The sequence below is a fragment of the Vanrija pseudolonga genome, chromosome 5 (assembly GCF_020906515.1).
Source record: "Vanrija pseudolonga chromosome 5, complete sequence".
NCBI lineage: Eukaryota > Fungi > Basidiomycota > Tremellomycetes > Trichosporonales > Trichosporonaceae > Vanrija > Vanrija pseudolonga.
In genome coordinates, this window is record NC_085853.1 from 969,312 (window position 1) to 986,893 (window position 17,582).

Sequence of the window (17,582 nt, forward strand, 5' to 3'; positions counted from 1 at the left end):
CACCACCGTGCCACATGCACTCGTCCGATCGCATCATGATGCATGATGCTGTTGATGTCACTGCTGGTGCCGCCGTTGCCGCCGTCGCCGCCGTCGCACTTGCTGCTGCACACGACTGTGGCGTCGACTGCAATCACCGAAACTGCATACAACATGAATGTCTAGAATAGAGCAGCAGGGCCACACGCCCTAGTCGTAAGCCTTGTGCCAGCCACACGCCAGTGTCGCGCACTACGGGCTCGGCCTACGTTCCGCTCCGCGTACCTCGGCCTACTTGCCCAGCGCCGCACGCACACCGCGCACCACGAACAACGACTTGACCGCGCTCGCCTCAATGCCGTGGAAGACCAACCGTGCCACAACCTCGCCGACTTGCACAATACACGCGATCAGAATCAGCCAGATGATGATCCAGGTGATTCGGTGCACGGCGCGCTGGTCAATGTACTCGTGGATGATTTCGAGCTAAATGTCAGCGAGTGCCCCCTGTCTCTGTACGCACCAAGTCGCCGACAACACTCAGCCTGTCGTTGAGCACCTGCACGCGCGGGCCAATCTCAAGGTACTGGTTAATCGCCTCGTACAGCGGGTAGAGGGATGCCTCGGACCAGAAAAGCTCGGGAGTGTCTGGGATTGTCAGTTGAAAGCTCCGAGATCGAACGCGTGAGCTTACCCAGAATACCGCCAATCAAGTTGACGTCCATGCGCAGACGGAACAGTCTCCCAGTCATCTTCAACGCGTCGATGCGGTTCATCTGCAGGTGGCCCGTCACAGCCAGCTCCTTCGGGAACGAAGATGTGAGGGCCAGAGACTCCTGCATCACCGACTCGTACACCGACAGCTTGGTCGACTGGGCGATGGCATGCGCGAGCGACAGCTTGAACAGGTGCGAGCGAGATTTGAAGGCTGGGGTTAGAGCAAACACACAACATCCACTCACTAAACATGTCGTTGTAGATGCGCGGAGACTCGGCATCGCGGTCGTACTGTGGCATCAGTAACCAAAGCTCACTCAACACCACAGCGCCACGCGACTCACGACGAAGTGAAACTCCTCCACCTCCCAGTCGTCCTCGGCCAGACCATGCTGCCACGCTCCCGCGGCCTCGCAGTCCGACATGATGGTCCGCTCCTCGCCGGCCGTGAAGCCAAAGAAGACGCTCACACCGTAGCTGAAGAACACGGCCTCGGCGACATTCTGCGACGAGTACGACTTGCGTCTGCGTCTCGGGGGTGAGGGGTATCGCTTCCGCTGCGAACGCGAAACCGCCTGCTGCGGAGCATAGTCCACATGGCCAGCAGGCGGGTCCTCCAGTTCTGACGGTGTCAGCGCCGATGAGGGCACGTGTTCCAGGTAGCCGGGGTGGGTGCTTGACATGTGCGTACCGGGCACGTGGACGTGGCGAGTGTGATGCGGCTCTGACTCGCTATGGAGAAGGCGGCGCTCGCTCTCTTCCTCCCGCTCGCGATGCTCCTCCTCCAATTCTTCTTGCTGTTCGAGCAGCTGAGGGCCCTCGCGGTCAAAGTGAGGACCATCACCGTGGTCGACAATGATCGGGCCGTCGTGATCCTCCGGGTGGTTCGGGTGGTCCTCGTTATTCACGTGCTCTTCAGCCCTCTCGAGCGTGTCCTCCATTCCCGGCTCCAGGATTTGAGACTGGTTAGGTGGAGACGAGCTCAGAATGTACTCCGAAGGGTCGTGCGGGGCGCGGTAGTCTTCTCCATCGGCCGCGTCCTCATCTTGGACGGGGAAGTACTCGTCGTTGTAGCCCAGATCCTCGGCCTGCGTCATGCGCTCAAGCAGCGACACGCCGCCCGGGGACTTGACAGCAGGCGATGAACGAATCCGAGTTGTCGCGCCGTAGCCAGGAAGCAAAGGAAGGTTGTACACCTGTGAGGTATTAATACAGCGAATCGGATTTCAACCCACAGCGTAGATGCAGTCATCAAACACGCGCACGACGCCAACACCATGCTCGCGCTTCAAGAAAGCCTGCAGCAAGCGAAGACGGTAGCCATCGGCAGTGCTGTAAGCCGTCAAGCGGGGCAGGCTGTTCTCCTCGCGCTCTCGTTTTGTCATCTTCTCCGCGTCGGAGCGTTCGTCCTGGCCAAGGGGCGTAGTGTAGCTCTGCGATGCGCGGTGGCTCGACGACGGCGGGCCGCCAGAGCCAGCAGAGTAACTGCGAGGTCTTCCCGAGCGTGCAAGTGCAAGGTTGATATCACTTGCGGTACGGGGCAGGGGCGCAAGTTGCGGGTCTTCGGGGAGGAAAACGTGCTTCTCCGTCGTCTTTGAAGTACGCGCCGGAAGGCTGAGCTTGATGTTGCGTGCGGGCGTGCCCTTGCCGAGCGGTGAGGGTATCTTTGGCGCCGAGAGGTTGCGGAGGTGCGCCGGGATGGACGCGAGCGATGAGCTGTGCTGGCCCGGCGACGAGCCGAGCTGGCGCAGAGTTGATGCTGCGCGGGCCAGACCTGGGACAGTGCCGGCGCTGCGTCTTGCTGCGTTTGATGGCACGGCATTTGAGAGTGCCGTGGATTTTGGTTTTGTAGCGCCGAGAGGGCGAGACTGGCCTTGATTTGGCCTCGACATTATTGGTGGTGAGGGGGGGATGAGGAAGGAAGGTGAGGAAGACGAGGAAGGTGAGGAGGAGCAAGGTCGCGATTAAGTCGTTGGTTGCTGCAACAAGCACCAAGGGGAAAGGAAGGCTTGGCTCGCGGGGCGTCATTGACAATGGGTGCCACATTAAATACTACCCTCACTTACCCCACCACTGTGACGGTCACCGCTGGATGCCACCCCCTGGGTGCGTTTGACCCTGGGCGGTGTCGTCGTCGTTGAACGACCAAGTGGGTGCAGCGCCGTGACAGCAGCGGTCGTCGTTGTGCCAGGCGCGCGCCGTAGATGACTGGTCACTGCCGCCTGACGCACATCCACCACCAGCACTCCTCCCCCACGATCCCATCGGATCAGGCAATCAGCATCATCACCGCCTCACACGTCCCCATCGCCCTTTGACAACTCAACTAGACGACGACACGTCAAGAGAACATCTCGTTTGCCTTCTTCTTCTTAACGACACCCCCCCTCCCCCCCTCCCGCAGCTCGTGGCTTCTTCCCCCAGACGCCGCCGCGCGGACCACCAACAAACGACATCTCACTTTCAACCACACCACATTAACCACAACCACCACAACTCTTTCTCAGCACCTCTCTCATCGACACTCCCGGCGCCATGGCCTACGTCGGTGTAGTCAAGGCGCTCTACGACTATGATGCCCAGGACCCAGAGGACGAGCTCTCGTTCAAGGAGGACCAGGTGCTCTATCTGATCGAGAAGGAGGACAGCGAGTAAGTCTCCTTCTCGGCGCGCTCCATCGGACGATCCACGAGCTGACGACTCCCCAGCTGGTGGAAGGCCAAGGTCAAGGATGAAGAAGGCGGCGCCGAGGGCCCCATCGGCCTCATCCCTGCCACCTTTGTCGAGGAGGTGCGTTGCGCCAGTGCACCCGCAAGCTCCCCGCTCACGCCCCCCAGCTGCCTCCGCTCAACGAAACACGGGCGCTCTATGCCTACGAGTCGACATCGCCAGAGGAGCTGACGATTGATGAAGACCAACCTCTAGAGGTCTTCGCCGTCGAAGACCAGTGGCTGCTTGTGCGAATCAGCGGCACTGAAGACAAGCTGGGCTTTGTGCCCCGCACTTATTGCGAAGAGCTTGACCACGCGGACGAGGTTGGAGTGGCCGTTGGTGCCGAGTCGGCAGCTAATATTGAGGCGCAGCGTGCAGAGGAGGAAGAAGCGGAGCGCAAGCGCGCAGTGGCTGCTCGCCAGCGTGAGCTGCAGAAGCAGGACAAGGTGGAGACTTGGTCTCTGTCAGAGCTGGACGGCAAGAAGAAGAAGAAGGGCTCGCTGGGTGTTGGCAACGGCTCCATCTTCTTTGCATCCGAGCTGGACAAGGTGGGTGAATGCGAGTGGGCGTAGCATCTGACGGCACCAGTCTCCTGTCAAGATCCACCCGATCACCGACCTCGTCAAGGTCGAGCAGCCTTCGTCCAAGGTTCTCGTTCTTACCCTCTCGAGCACGGCCACACCCCTCCAGTTCCACACTGGCAGTTCGAGCGTATCGGCGGCCATCGTCAGTAAGCTCGAGCAGAGCAAGACAGCTGCCGGTGAGGTGCTCCAGATCCTCCAGGACGAGGCCGCCCAGGGCGGCTACTCTTCCGAGGAGGAGACGACGCCTCCGGTTCACGAGCCCAAGACGGTCCGCTGGGCAGAACCGACGCCCGAGAGCCCCGTTGTGGACACTCATGCCACTGTCGAAGCCTGCGTCGTGCTCTACGACTTTGAGGCCGGAGATGAGGACGAGCTCTCGGTCAACGAGGGCGAAAGCCTCACCATCTTGGAGAAGGAGAACGCCGAGTGGTGGCGTGTCCGCAATGCGCACGGCCAGGAAGGTGTCGTGCCTGCGCAGTATGTCGAGGTCTCCGAGGGCGGCGCCAACGGAGCCGCCCACGATGACGGTGCTGCCGAGAGGCGGCGTCACGAGGAGGAGGCTGCCGCTGCTGCAACCGCAGCCGCCGCTGCCGAGGCCACCCGCCGGGAGGAGGCGGCCCGCAAGGCCGAAGAACGACGTGCCATCGAGCAGGCGGCTAGGGAGCGTGCCGCTCAGGAGGAGGCCGACCGCGAGCTCGCCGAGCAGGTTGAGGCCGAGGAGCGTGCCAAGCAGGAGCGCCGCCGCCAGAAGGATGAGGCCGACTCGCGCCAGCAGCGCGAGTATGAGGCTGCCAAGAGGTGAGTCTCGAGACCTGACAGGGGGCGCGCTGACAAGGCAGGCGTGAGGCAGCCCGTGGTCAGGAGCCTCCCAAGGTCAGCAAGCGGCCTACAGCCCAGGATGTGGAGAGTGCAGCGCGCAACCTCCCCAGTGCGCGCGGCAAGTCGGCACCTGAGCGTCCCCAGGAGAACAACCGACCTAGTGAGTGTACATCCGAAAGCACCGCTGACCCTCCAGAGCCCAACCCTAACAGAACCCGCGTGTGGAGCGATCGCTCTGGCCAGTTCAAGGTAGAGGCCGAGTTCTTGGGCATGAGCGGCAACAAGCTGCGCCTGCACAAGACGAACGGTGTCATCATCGAAGTTCCGCTCGACAAGATGTCGCTTGACGATGCCAACATGGTCAAGCGTCACCTTCAGCGCAAGGCCGAGAAGGAGAGACAACGCACAATGGATGACGATGACCAGCCGCTCGGCAAGCAGCCTCGCAGGCCGTCTCAGCAGGTCAACGCGGACCGACAAGGCCGCTCATCGCCTGCTCTGCGTGACGTGCCTCGCAAGCCCCGCTTCGACTGGTTCGCCTTCTTCCTCGAGGCCGGCTGCGACATGGACGACTGCACTCGGTATGCTGCCAACTTTGAGCGCGACCGCATGGACGAGAGCATTCTCCCGGACCTGGAGCCTAGCACCATGCGGTCGCTTGGCCTCCGTGAGGGCGATGTAATCCGCGTCAACCGCGTCATCAAGGCCAAGTTCGCCAAGAAGACACCCGAGCAAGAGTCGCAGATCAACCAGGACGAAGACTATGCCCGCCGTCTTCAGGAGCACGAGAACGGCGGCGCCAAGGGCCCGGCACCAGCCGCGCCTCCAAGCCTCTTTACTGGGCCTGATGGCAAGCTTGCCAACCACCGCCGCGGCAGGCCAGAGCGGAAGAACACTGTCACTTCGCCCGTCGACCTTTCCACTGCTTCGGACCAGCTGGCCAAGGTTTCGCTCACTCCCATTGAGCCCACCCGGGCTGCCACGCCGCCTGCCCCTCCTCCCGTCACCATCTCGCCTCCCCCCGAGCCCAAGCGTGCGGCGACGTCTGACGGCAATCTGATCAACCAGGGCTTTGACGACGACGCCTGGACCATCAAGCCTGCGGCCAAGCCCTCGTCGCCTGGACGCGGCCGCTCGCCCGCGCCCACCACGGCCACATCGCCGACCTCTGCCAACGGTGGCACGGACGCCCTTCTCGCGCAGATCAACGCTCTGCGGCCGGCCGCGACTGGGGCTCCTCCCCAGGCCCAGCGCTCGAACACCGCTCCTCTGGTCTCGAGCTACGGCCTCGGAGCGACCAACACCTCGACGCCCATGTCGCAGATTCAGCAGCAACAGCAGCAGCAGCAGCAGCAGGCGCCGCCACAAATCCAGGCGCCGCCCCAGCCCGACCCGAACGCTCCACGCGGCCCGCTCGCGCCTGTGCCGGCCAACCAGGGGCTCTTGAACCCCCTGCAGCCTGCAATGACTGGCATGTTTGTGCCTACTCACCCTACTGGGCAGCAGCCTCAGTTTGGTATCGCGCCCCAGGCCACTGGCTACCTTCCTTCCCCGCAGGTCCTCTCACCTGGCGGATATTCGCCTAACTATGGTATCCAGCAGCAGACCTTGCAGCCAGGTACGTGCAACCCAGCCATACAGCCACTGACATCTCAGCATACACTGGCTTCCCTGGCTACCAGCAGCCTCAGCAGTCGACGTTCAACGCCGTTGCCAACATGGCGCCGCCTGCGCCTGTCGTGCCCCAGGCGACTGGTGCTCCCAGCGGCGACAAGTTTGCGCCTTCCAACATTTTCAGCGCTATGAAGCGCACCGACTTTACAAAGACGGAGGAGCAGAACCCACAGCCTGCTCAGAAGTATGACGCACTGCGTCCTCTGACAACGGGCTACAATGGCGGCCCTCAGGGCCTATACCCGCAGGCGACTGGCATGCCAATGCAGATGCAGGCGACGGGTATGCCAGGAATGATGCCCCAGATGACGGGCTACAACCCGCAGATGGGCTACATGCCTCCCAACCCGTACGGCCAGTACAGGTGAGCGGGGGGGGGGGGTAAGAGAGGTGGCAGGTTTTCACCTTTATGGAGGCGAGTTTCGCCATTGCTGGATTCCATTTTGTTTTGACGTTGTGAGGTGATTTCAATGCATGGTGAATGAGTATGTGTATAGTGTCGAGTGGGCAGTGACGGGGTTGTCTTGTCGCGGAAAAGGCGCGGGGCGGGTACGAGAGCGCCAGCCAGGCAGCTGAACCAGTCAGGCAGCCAGGCACCTATCAAATGAAATGTTACTGGCTGGCTGGTGGCTGCGCTGCCTGCTTCTTCACATCCATCACCCACTCCGACTTCGCCAAGTCCTGCCTGTCTGCCCTCGACTTGCTTCCCACCCACAGCTGGTGCCTGTCCGTCCTGGCTGCTCATCGTCGTCGACCACCATCAATACGAGCCTATCAACATCCGAGCAGCTTCCAGGTCCTCCCTTACCACCCCCCTTGACAACACAACAAGCACCTAGTCTGCTGGCAACCCCTCTCTTCCCCGGCAGCTTTTCTCCCCTCTCCTCCGCCCCGCACCGCAGACGGGCCCCGGACCAGGTGTCACCACTGCCGCTGCCCCCGCCGCCGCCTCGGTCGTCGTCGTGGTCGTCGTACAACGCCCAACCTCTCTCTCCGGCGGGTTCCATCGCACTCCTGTTTCCGCAAGCATGACGACAGCGGCCTAGATCTCTGTGCGGTGCCCATCCCTTCACACACCCACCACCCCTCCGCCGCCGTAACACCACCCATCGCCCACAACAACAACAGCACCAGCAGCAGCAGCAAGCGGCCACATGTCGGCAGCACAGGGCAGCGCCGCACCGGCTGCCGCGCCAGCTGCACCTGCACCTGTGCCGAGCCTTAATCGCCACCAGTACGCCCAGCAGCAACAACAGCAACAGCAGCAACAGCGCAACGGTGACAGCCATGCGCGACCGACCCACATCACCCTCCCGCCAAACGGGCTGGCGCAGCTTTCGATCCAGCTCGCCGCGGCGTCCAAGCCGGCGCGCAACCTGTCCAAGTCGGCGCCGACGAGCCCCATGGCCCGGCCCCGTGTCGACCTCGCACCGCTGAGCACCATCACACCCATCGACCTTGGACGCGCAGACCCCATGGCCAACGCCGGCGGCGGCGGCGGCTCGCACTCGCCCGCGCCTGCGCCTGGCGCCCTCGCCGCCTCCCGAACCTCACCGCACCAACGTGCCGGCGCCCTCCTCCAACAACCACAACACTACCCCTCCGCGGAAGCGCAGGCGCAGGCCCAAGCCGCACGTGTCCGCCTCTCGCCAGAGCTCGCAATGCTTGCTCTCCGCCAGTCGCCAGAGCTGCTGATGCAGCCCATCCCAGCAGCAGCAGCTGGCTCATCGCGCACGTCGCCCCCTAACCGGCAGTACCCGATGGGCGCCTTCCCCGGCAATGGCCCGGTGCCGCCAATGCCACACCGCGGCGCAACGGTTCCACAGCCGACGGCAAGGGTGCACGGCCGCTCGCGTTCGCGCTCGTCACCGCGCTCGTCGATCTCGAGCGGATCTGAGACCGAGACGGAAGTCGACTCGGACTCGACGTTTGTCCCGGGCCGAGTCCGCCACCAGCACTCGAGATCCCAGCCCGACCTGAGCGCGCTCCGCTCGCGGCGTGAGGTCGAGGGCTGGGCCGACGGCGTGCGTCGGCACCAGCTGGAAGACCGACGCGCCCGCGAGGCCAGAGAGGCCGCGGCGATCGTAAGCGCCGGCAGTGCCGCAGGGTTCGTGAGGCGCAAGTCGCACGGGCGCAAGACGCCGCCGCCAACACGCCCGCTCGCGCTCAACCCGAGCTACTCGAACGGCTCGGCGTACGCTTCGTCGTCGCAGCCGCTCGGCGCGCTCGGGCTCCGGCACGTGTCGCCGCGCGCGAGCACAATCAGCATCCCGCACCTGACACCGATTACGGCTAGCTCGTCGCCGCGTTCCGACCCGCGCAGTGACAGCTCAGACGACATGTCGCCCGGCAGCTCGATCCGCTCCCCTGTCGGCGGCATGACTGGGAGCGAGGACGCCGACGACGACTTTGGGAGCAACGACTCGCCGTCGAGCGGATCGATATCCTTCTCGCCAAAGTACAGACGGCGGATGCGGCCCGGCGCGGACGATATCGCGCGCGCCGCGGCGCTGGGCCTGCTCCTCGACCCCGGAAACAGTGCCGATGAGCAGCCACGCCGCTCGAGCATCGACCTCAAGGCGGCGAGTATTGAAGCACGGCTGCGCCGCTCGACGTTTGTGTCATTCCGCCTCCTCGCCGTCGTACCTGCCCTCTGGGGCATCAGCGTGCTCGGGCACGCGCTCGTGACAGGCTCGCTGTGGCACGACGTCTGGCCGTGGGGCGTCGACTTCTCGCGCGAGGCGCTGGACCGCCTCGTCGCCGGCACACATCCGTACGAGGGCATCGAGCGCCCAGTGAACCGGGGCGACATGACGCTCGCCATCCTCTGGGCCTTGCTCACGGCGCACTTCTGCTTCTCGCTTGCCACGGGTCTGTCGTACCGCTGGCGCTCGTACTACTCGCCCGCGTCGACCATGACGCGCCTCATCTCGCTCCAGTGCCTCTGCTGGCCGGCGACGTACACGACGCTGTGGGTGCTCGGGCCCAAGCGCCCACTCCTCGCGTGGGTCGTCATCGGCGTAACGACGGCGGTGAGCCGCACGATCCAGATGTGGGTCACTTCCAACGTCATTGTCGACGAGACGGTCTCGCGTGGCAGCTTTGGCAGCTTTGGCCCAAGCATCAACACGCCCGGCGACATCACGCCTGGCCCGTTCCGCCGCGTCTCGCCACCGCCCGTGCCTCCGCCCGCGCCCCCAGCCCACCTGTCGGGCTGGGAGGCGTTCGTTTACGGTCGCACGTGGGACTGGGAGAAGATTGCGCGCAAGGTCGGCTGGAAGGTCGGCTTCATGCTCCTCGTCACCTTGGCGTGGCTCTTCTATCGCATCGAGAACGGGTGGGACGCAAGAGTGCTCGCCGCGCCAACGTTCACCGCGACGGTCACCGTCACCGTCACCGCAACCGCAACCGCAACTGCAGCCGCCATGCCCACGGTGGTCGGCTAACCCCAGTTATCAATCTCCATCTTATACGCCCCGGCCTAACGAGCCTACGAACGACCGCTATACTACAACTTAATCGCGAGTAACACGCAACACTCACACGCAGCAAGAATTGCATGGAATCAATCGGATGGATCAACACGTTGTACTACATATCCTTGCGCATGGTACTGAATGCTGAGCGGAGAGGAGACCTGGGGGAGCTGTCTTGGTCGTGCTGTGTTCTGTGGCCCTGAAAGACAAGAGTCTAGTCTCAACTCACCTCATCTCACCCCAAGTTGTTTGTTCACTCTACTCTTGTCTCGTCACCGTTGGCACAATGGGCGCCTGCCTGAGCCGCCCCTTTGTGAGGAGGGCACACACACACCGCGCAGCGCGCACGCCGACCCCCGTCCCAGCGATCGCTCTGCAAAGCGTCCCGCCAGCACTGGACGCCGACTCGCCGTCGAACACGCCGCCGCGCCCCGACCCCACCCTCGACCTGCTGTGCCTCCCGCACGTCCTCGACGCGATCGTCGCCTCGGCGTCACACGCCACGCTGCTGGCCCTGCGCGCGACGTGTACAGAGGTGAAGGACGCCATCAACCCCGTCCTCTTTGCGCACGTCGTGATCGGCTGCGCCGCCGCCGACAGCACCGACCCCGGTGGCGACTCGCTCCCGTCCGTGCTGAGGTCGCGCAACGGCGACCCGCTGCCGTGCTTCGTCCCCGAGCTGGTCCCGCCTCCAGTGCTGCCCATGACTGCCAACATCTGGGCGACCCCGCCCCGTCGTCGCTCACGCCTGCTCGCTTGCTGTTCACGCGACGCGGCGGTCGCGTTCTCCGACGACGCCGGCGACACGAGCGACACCAGCGACGAGCCAGAGACCAAGCCCGTGCTGCCCGCCGCGCCGCAGCCCGCCGGACCGCAGCTCGCCGCCCACACGCGCCGCGTCGACATCTTCCAGCTCGTGCCTGCCGCGCTCGACGTGGTCCGGCGACACGTCCACGCCGACGTCGTTCGTGTGCATCGCGACTCGCGCCGGTGCTGCCCACTCGTGCACGTCGACTTTGCCCACACGCTCGTCTACCGTGAAGACACCGCTAGGGCGATCGGCACCGTCACGTTCGGGGAGCGCACCGAGCGCGTCGTGCACTACGTCCATCTCGGCGGGACGAGCTTCGCAGTCTTGGCCATCCGCCCGATGTGGCAGTACGGCGGCTTCGACCCGGACAGGCCACGTTGGTCGTACGCGGGGGTCATGTACCCCTACTACAACACGGTTCCACGCATCGAGGCGCCGGCTGCCCGGGAGGAAGTGTTCGTCTTCGACGAGGCTATCAACGGCATCAGGCAGGTCCGCGCCTGGAACCACATCACGAGCCAGATCGCAAAGCGGCTTGCTCTCGATAGCAAGTGTATCGTGGTCGACTTTGAAGTGGCGCGCTTCCGTCTGCCGGCGACCGCCTTTCTTGAAGACATCGCAGACGCATTCTACACGCAAGCGACCCGTCCTGACCCGTACGAGAACCCCAGCTCCGAGCCGGTCGAGGCAATAACGCTAGAGCTCTGCTCTGAGATTGTGCATGCCTGGGCCATCTTCCAGACACGCGCCGAATGGGAGGCGACGTTGAGCTCTGCCGAGGTGGAGATGTTGAGCGCGCCGGGTGACGTGAGTCGTGGGGTGTTGGGTACCGCTGACCACAGGTCCATGGTCCGGCGAACCAGTGACCGTCGACATGGGGGTGGTGTAGGGGAGCCGAGGTTCTGCACAGCGCAGGGTCGTGGGGTGGGGAGGTGGTTGGAACGTCGCATGTTAGGAGTACCTGTCATAAGTTGTCTGTCAATGTGGCGCCGATGTGGCGGACCGTCGTCGTCGTTGCTGTGTCCCCCGTCCCCCTCTTGTTACTGTCGCCGCTCGTCCGCCCCCATCGTTACCGTCGCTGTCGCTTCCCCCGCCCCCAACCCAACGTCGGCAAGACCAGAAATCCATGGGTTACACGAGTACAGAAATGGCAAGAGAGGGGGGCGGACCAAGCGTGGCCCAGGGAGGGATGGGGGTTGAGTGTCCAGTCGGTGTTGGTGGTGGAAGGCGAGGTGGCTCAAGACAACAACACGCTTACGCGCCACCCCACGACTCCTTGATGACGAACTTGCAGTTCCTGCAGGTGATCTTCTTGTCCATGAAACATCTGGGGGGGGTTAGTTTGCACCACACGAAAGGCAGGCTCGGCGCGCCGGCGCCGACGGGACCGTGGCGCTGACGCGTGGCCTCGCCACTGTGCACACTACTCACGCAATGATACCGCAAGGGCAGAAGACGATGCCGATAATGATACCGATCAGACCCATGCGCTCGTCGGGGTCGTGCGCGCCGCCCGTGACGGGGCAGAACGTGGCGGTGGGGTACGGCCCCGCCTGGACGACGACCATGCCTGGCTGCGCGGCGTACCCGGGCTGCTGGCCGGCAGCGACCGGGTATCCCGGCGCGCCGGGCTGCGGGGCGTACGCCCCGAGGGGGGCGCCGGCGGGCTGCGCCTTGGGGTCCCATGCTGCGTGGGTGTGTTAGCTGGCTGTGGCGCGGCGCGGTGCTCGCCACTCACCCTGGGGAGCCTGCTGGACCGGGATCTGCTGCTTCTCCATTATGTTGTGGTGTGGTGGTGGTGTGGTCGAGCGAGTGGTGAAGTGGGCAGACTACCACCACCTCGACACGTCGTCGGCTTATGAGCAAAACGCGTCCTCCAGTAACTGCTGCAGCACCAGCAGCTGATCAGCGCAAAATCCTAGCCTTTGATGGGCAGCAGCAGCAGCAACAGCAGCAGCAGCAATCGCCTGCCACGCCCTCCCTGCCTCGCTCCTTCCCCTGGCGGCCATCCGGCCCACCCCGCACCCCTCGGACTGGTCCACCGCGACTCACTCGACTCTTCATCGCCACGCCCCCCTTCCACGACCGTATCAGACCCAAGGGGAGGCCTGTCGCATCTGAGACGGAAACGGCGGGCATGACACCGCCCCTTCCCCCCTTGCGCCCCGGCATGTGGGAGCCGAGGCACCCGGACGGAATAGGACCAGCCCAGCAGCGAGCAAGCAGCCACAATTTACTAGCTCCTCGCTCCTCGCTCGCGACGGGCACTTTGATAACAGCGGTGTAGGCGCGCATCGCCCTTGCCTCGGACGGACGGGCGGCGCGGCGCAGGGGCAGAGGAACGGGGGTCGCGGGTGGGCGGGCGGGCGGACGGGCGCGGCTACTGCAGCAACAGCTACACGACGCGCCTGCCTCTGCTGGTTATGTTTGTTGCGAGGTACGCTCTGTTCACTGCTCTGCTCTGCTCTCCGCGCGCCAAGCCGACGTGCTGATCGGGGCCTGCCTGCCTTTCAGACACGGACGACGGACGACGACGCACATCTACACCGCCTACGAGCAGCACAGGCCTGCATTCAGCTGCGAGATACATGGCTGGCTGCGAGATCGATCCAAATGCAGATGCAGATGCAAATGCAAAGCGAGCTGATCTGGAGCCTGGAGCGCAGCGCATACCAGCAGAGCAGGTATCCGGCGTAGGCGCAGCGTCCGCGGCACCAACCCAACCCAATCCCGGCTCGTCGCGCCTGGCGCGCGTCGGTTTGAGCCCCTGCCCGCTCACCGCGCCGCCGTCTGCTTGCCGGCGTGCGTGCGTGCGTGACGGCCAACAACAACCCACATTCCGACGCCTCCTCTGGCGATTTGGTCGTTGAGGCCTTTCGGGGGTCAACGATCGCCGCTCACCGCTTCACACCGCCTCGGGACAGAGGCAACAGATGAGCGCGAGTCGCCCTGCGCGCCCTGCCCGTTGTGCCTCGCAGCGAGAGAGTCTGGACTTGCTTCCGGACACATGTCTGTCCGTGACCACAACACATGCACAGAGAAAATGCGACAACCCCTGTCCGTCCCTCGCTGCCCGTGCACGCGCCTATTTCATGCACGCCACGCTTGATGAAAGTGAGAGAACCGGGTTGGGAGGTGGGTACGAAGGACACCCCGCTGCTCTCTTGCCTCTTGCCGGGCCAGCTGCAGTGCACGCGCCGTGCCTGCTGCTGTGCTCGACGAGTCAGTCTAGTGGCGGCTGGTTCAATTGACCCGCTGTCTGTCGCCCACTATCAAGCCCACTATCGCTGCCAAGACGCACCGCAACTCGGGAGATAAACTCGAGGCCACTTAGCACACCGCCTTGGGCTCAAACAAGCCCACCCAACATGACACAAAGTGGTCTCAGACTTGTCAACAGCATCATTGCGTCGCATATGCACAGCCTAATACTACCCACCTCCCCTCGCTTCGGCGATCATTCTCGCCAAATAATCACTGTGGGGACTAATACCATCATGGAAGAGCGCCCTGACCATCTCCAGGTGGTTCGTTTCTTGAAGCCACCTGTCGGCGACTCGGTCCATCGCGTCCCGTACCTGTCGTCAGCGCTATCAGAGAGGATACTTACAAACTGTGGCACGGTGAACGCTGCTACGTCCTCAGCACTCAGGCCCGCCTCCCACTCCGTGCGTGTGGTGAACACCAGCCTCCCGGCCAACTCGGCCGCTTGTTTATCGCTCACAAACTCCGAGAGAGAGGGGAACACTGTCGCGAACGGCGCACGACCAGCGAGCGCCGCGATCGTAGCCTGTACCAGCTCGTCGCGCAGCTCAACTCCGTTGACTTCATCAAACTGCAGCCATGGCCTGGCGGCCTCCAAGTCCACCAGCGTCACCATACTGCCCCGCATCAGGAGGCTGGCAAGCTCGACGGCGAGGGTATGGTACCTCGCAGCGCGACCGTTCTTCTTGGTAGCGGTCGCCTGCGTCATTGATAGCAGCCTGGGTGGCAGGTTCGGCGCTGGGTCGCTGAAGACGAGCACCTCGTGACGCGGAAACACGGGCCCGGCACTCAGCGAGCTCCTTACGGGCGCGCCGTCCGCTTCGTCGTGGGTGCGAGGCCCCCGCGGGGCGTTCATGGCATCTGGCCGGCGACTCTTGCAATCACGGGTGCGACACGCGCCGCACCCTTGCTCATCGAGGTGGACACAGTATTCTTTCGTGGCGTCCCAGAGCTCAGCGCTGTAGTCGTCCAGCGGCGCGTAAAGGAGGGGCTGGTGCGACACCACTGGCGCTTTGACGTGGTGCACGACCCGACGCGTGGCGGGGTGGAAATGCCAGAACATCCCGAATGTCTCATCTGCGACAGACATCGCCGGCTGCGTAGGGGGGAACATGACGAGCGTGTGCCCAACGGCGAAGGGTCGTCCGGGGGGGTAGTGCCCTTCCGTGGCACAGCAGACGCGCACGTAGGTCGGATCGAGGTAGGAAGCCATCCAGCCCAGAAGCTGCTCCGAAGGCTCGATGATGTCCAGGGTGGTGAGGACGTGCCGGAGACGCTTGGCCACACGCTTCTGTGCCGGCTGCCATTCGAAGCAGAGACCACCGGGGTACGGGCGCCACTCGTCCCACCGTCGGGGTGGGAAGCCAGGCAGGCGCCGGTCCGCAGGCGCTGTGAATGACTGCTCTTGTTTGAGTACGAACTTGCCGGCCGAGTACTCCTTCATCGAGCCAACGACGAGATGTGCGTACAGCCGCGCCTCGACGAGCCGAGACACGCGCCTGCTTGTGGTGCGGAGGGCAAGGAGGGCATTATAGTCTGCGATGTCGATCACGCGCTCGAGAATGTGCGGGAAGGCGCTGGAGTCGAGCGGGGCGGGAGTAGCTTGGCGTGAGCAGAGCTGAGCGGCTCGTACGCTCACGCTCGGAGGGGGAGGGGGTGGGTGACGCGGCGCGTCTGACCTGCCGCTGCCGTTTGGGGAGCGTGAAGATGGGCCAGAATGGTTTGTCGGCGTCGTGCGCGCTGCGCTTTGTCATGGTGTCGTGCTAGTCGAACAGGAGAGCGCGGGGACGGCCTTAACGCCTTGCCATTGTTGTTGGTGTCGAGAATGAACAATATCGACATTCAACTTTCTTGAGTGACGTCTCAATCGACGCCAGTTACATTTTCAGGCACCGCCACGCGCGCCCGTCGTCATCATCATCGCTGCACTGATCATCGCTTCCTCTTCCTCTTCCAACCATCACTCGCAATGCCCGCAGAACTCCTCGCCCTCCCACCAGCCTACACCCTCATCGGGTTCTACCGCCTGTGCACCGACGAGTCGATACGCAAGCCCGTGTGGGACAAGGTGCGGCACGCGGCCGTGCGCGGCGCCATGGTCGGCGCCGCGTACGCCGTGTTCGGGTGGGGGGCCATGGACTTTGTCGTGCGCCGGTTTATCGTCGGCAAGGCCGCGGCCAAGGGCGGGCGGGTGACCCTTGGTAGTGGGACGCTGGCGATGAGTATCGACTTGGTGTTTTGTGAGTCATGCGAGGCCTCCGTAGGAGACCGAGGAGAGCGGCCGAGAGGGCGAGCGCTGACGCCAATACCCCGATACCTTTGCCGACGACTGGCCCATCCCTCCACGCCCGCCCACCCGCAGACACCCACATCATGCTCCTCCTCCCGCAGCTCGGCGCAATTCTGCGCTTCTTCATGCTCAAGAACCTGCGCATCGCCCGCGCCCGGGCGTACAACCTGACTGTCGCGTCGCGCGGCAAGCCCGCCGAATTCTGGGGTCTGGTGAGTAGAGCTAGCCTGAAGTTGACCAGCTCCTCACCTGTTCGCCTCGCTCACATAGCCCAGGGATACGTCGAGGAGTGGCAACAGCCGCCCCCAGTTCCACCACCCCGCGCGCGCGGCCGCCCAAGCCGCGAGCAGTGGGTGCGCTGGCTGCTGTGGTGGCCTAGCCAGAGTGTGATCCGGCATTGTGAGTCGCCGCCTGTTGGACGCCGACCCCGCTGACGCCGCCGCCACCAGACATTCTCTTCCCACTCTCCCCAACGCTGCCGCTCATCGTGCCCCTCTTCACGTCATCGCTCAAGGCGCTCGGCACGGCAGAGTTCCTCCACAAGCCGTACTTTGCGCAGAAGCGCATGACGCACGAGGCCGAGTGGATTTGGGTCGACGAGCGCAAGTGGGCGTACCGCGCCTTCGGCTTCAGCGCGGCGCTGCTCGAGAGTCTCCCGATTATCGGGCTGGTGTTTAGTATCTCGAACCGCATCGGCGCGGCCATGTGGTGGGTGCAGCTTGCCAGTTTACCCGCAACGGAGCTGACACACACGCAGGGCTCACGACCTCGAGAAGCGCCAGCACCTCTTCGCCCATGTCATCCTCCGCCCGCTGCCGCCCTCCCGCGTGGGCATCTTCGGCACCGGTACCCCGCTGGACATGACGTCCGAGGTGCGCCGCGCGGGCTCCGAGATCGAGAAGCGCTGGTCCAACACGCCAGTGTACGCTCCGACAGACGATGGCGACGACGAGGCGCCAGTGCCGCCGGGTGGGTTTGCGGCGCCTGGAGGGTTTCCAACGTCTGGAGGCTATGCGCCTCCTCCCCTTCCCCAGGCTTCGTATCCTCCCCAGGCTCCGTACCAAGGCCACCCTCCGGCCCCGCACGGCGCACCGTACGGCGAGCCCGCTCCGCCTCCGTACTCTGCCGTCGCTGGGGCTGGCGCCGTCGCCGGGCCTAGCCAGGACGGCGCGAGGCGCAGGCTGCCGCCCCAGCTGCCTCCCCGGCCTGACTCGAAGGCTTCGGCCGACTCAAAATACAAGGGTCAGTGAGGCACG

General features: G+C 64.1%; 7 protein-coding genes across 7 annotated transcripts; 4 read left to right on the forward strand and 3 right to left on the reverse strand.

The window, feature by feature from the left end:
- Window positions 1-127: 127 nt before the first annotated feature.
- Window positions 128-2,638, reverse strand: RMD8 (Sporulation protein RMD8). Its single transcript, XM_062773573.1, has 6 exons — window positions 1,932-2,638; window positions 1,041-1,892; window positions 942-987; window positions 674-907; window positions 503-627; window positions 128-465 (listed from the first exon to the last, which is right to left on the reverse strand). Exons 1-6 carry the CDS (start codon window positions 2,586-2,588, stop codon window positions 271-273), a joined length of 2,109 nt encoding a protein of 702 aa, XP_062629557.1. The 5' UTR covers window positions 2,589-2,638; the 3' UTR covers window positions 128-270.
- A 311-nt stretch (window positions 2,639-2,949) lies between these two features.
- SLA1 (Actin cytoskeleton-regulatory complex protein SLA1) lies at window positions 2,950-6,971 on the forward strand. Its single transcript, XM_062773574.1, has 7 exons — window positions 2,950-3,347; window positions 3,405-3,486; window positions 3,534-3,956; window positions 3,997-4,790; window positions 4,832-4,971; window positions 5,008-6,429; window positions 6,468-6,971. Exons 1-7 carry the CDS (start codon window positions 3,232-3,234, stop codon window positions 6,851-6,853), a joined length of 3,363 nt encoding a protein of 1,120 aa, XP_062629558.1. The 5' UTR covers window positions 2,950-3,231; the 3' UTR covers window positions 6,854-6,971.
- Window positions 6,972-7,639: 668 nt separating this feature from the next.
- On the forward strand, window positions 7,640-9,931 carry LOC62_05G007049 (uncharacterized protein; the record flags this gene model as incomplete). The annotated part of the gene is made up of 1 exon (XM_062773575.1): window positions 7,640-9,931. The coding sequence occupies one exon, from the start codon at window positions 7,640-7,642 to the stop codon at window positions 9,929-9,931; it is 2,292 nt and encodes a 763-aa protein (XP_062629559.1).
- A 316-nt stretch (window positions 9,932-10,247) lies between these two features.
- Window positions 10,248-11,662, forward strand: LOC62_05G007050 (uncharacterized protein; the record flags this gene model as incomplete). The annotated part of the gene is made up of 2 exons (XM_062773576.1): window positions 10,248-11,579; window positions 11,615-11,662. The coding sequence occupies 2 exons, from the start codon at window positions 10,248-10,250 to the stop codon at window positions 11,636-11,638; spliced, it is 1,356 nt and encodes a 451-aa protein (XP_062629560.1). The 3' UTR covers window positions 11,639-11,662.
- Window positions 11,663-12,026: 364 nt separating this feature from the next.
- LOC62_05G007051 (uncharacterized protein) lies at window positions 12,027-12,550 on the reverse strand (the record flags this gene model as incomplete). Its single annotated transcript, XM_062773577.1, has 3 exons — window positions 12,027-12,099; window positions 12,204-12,459; window positions 12,511-12,550. 3 exons carry the CDS (start codon window positions 12,548-12,550, stop codon window positions 12,027-12,029), a joined length of 369 nt encoding a protein of 122 aa, XP_062629561.1.
- A 1,717-nt stretch (window positions 12,551-14,267) lies between these two features.
- LOC62_05G007052 (uncharacterized protein) lies at window positions 14,268-15,790 on the reverse strand (the record flags this gene model as incomplete). Its single annotated transcript, XM_062773578.1, has 3 exons — window positions 14,268-14,318; window positions 14,383-15,638; window positions 15,676-15,790. 3 exons carry the CDS (start codon window positions 15,788-15,790, stop codon window positions 14,268-14,270), a joined length of 1,422 nt encoding a protein of 473 aa, XP_062629562.1.
- A 211-nt stretch (window positions 15,791-16,001) lies between these two features.
- LOC62_05G007053 (uncharacterized protein) lies at window positions 16,002-17,576 on the forward strand (the record flags this gene model as incomplete). The annotated part of the gene is made up of 5 exons (XM_062773579.1): window positions 16,002-16,276; window positions 16,399-16,538; window positions 16,602-16,725; window positions 16,776-17,034; window positions 17,084-17,576. The coding sequence occupies exons 1-5, from the start codon at window positions 16,006-16,008 to the stop codon at window positions 17,574-17,576; spliced, it is 1,287 nt and encodes a 428-aa protein (XP_062629563.1). The 5' UTR covers window positions 16,002-16,005.
- Window positions 17,577-17,582: the final 6 nt, after the last annotated feature.

Coding starts and splice junctions, on each gene's coding strand:
- RMD8 (XM_062773573.1), bottom strand. CDS start 2,588: ATGTCGAGGCCAAATCAAGGCCAGTCTCGCCCTCTCGGCGCTACAAAA. Junction 1,893..1,931: donor TTGATGACTGCATCTACGCT/GTGGGTTGAAAT, acceptor AATACCTCACAG/GTGTACAACCTTCCTTTGCT. Junction 466..502: donor TGAGTGTTGTCGGCGACTTG/GTGCGTACAGAG, acceptor GCTGACATTTAG/CTCGAAATCATCCACGAGTA.
- SLA1 (XM_062773574.1), top strand. CDS start 3,232: ATGGCCTACGTCGGTGTAGTCAAGGCGCTCTACGACTATGATGCCCAG. Junction 3,348..3,404: donor ATCGAGAAGGAGGACAGCGA/GTAAGTCTCCTT, acceptor ACGACTCCCCAG/CTGGTGGAAGGCCAAGGTCA. Junction 6,430..6,467: donor GCAGCAGACCTTGCAGCCAG/GTACGTGCAACC, acceptor CTGACATCTCAG/CATACACTGGCTTCCCTGGC.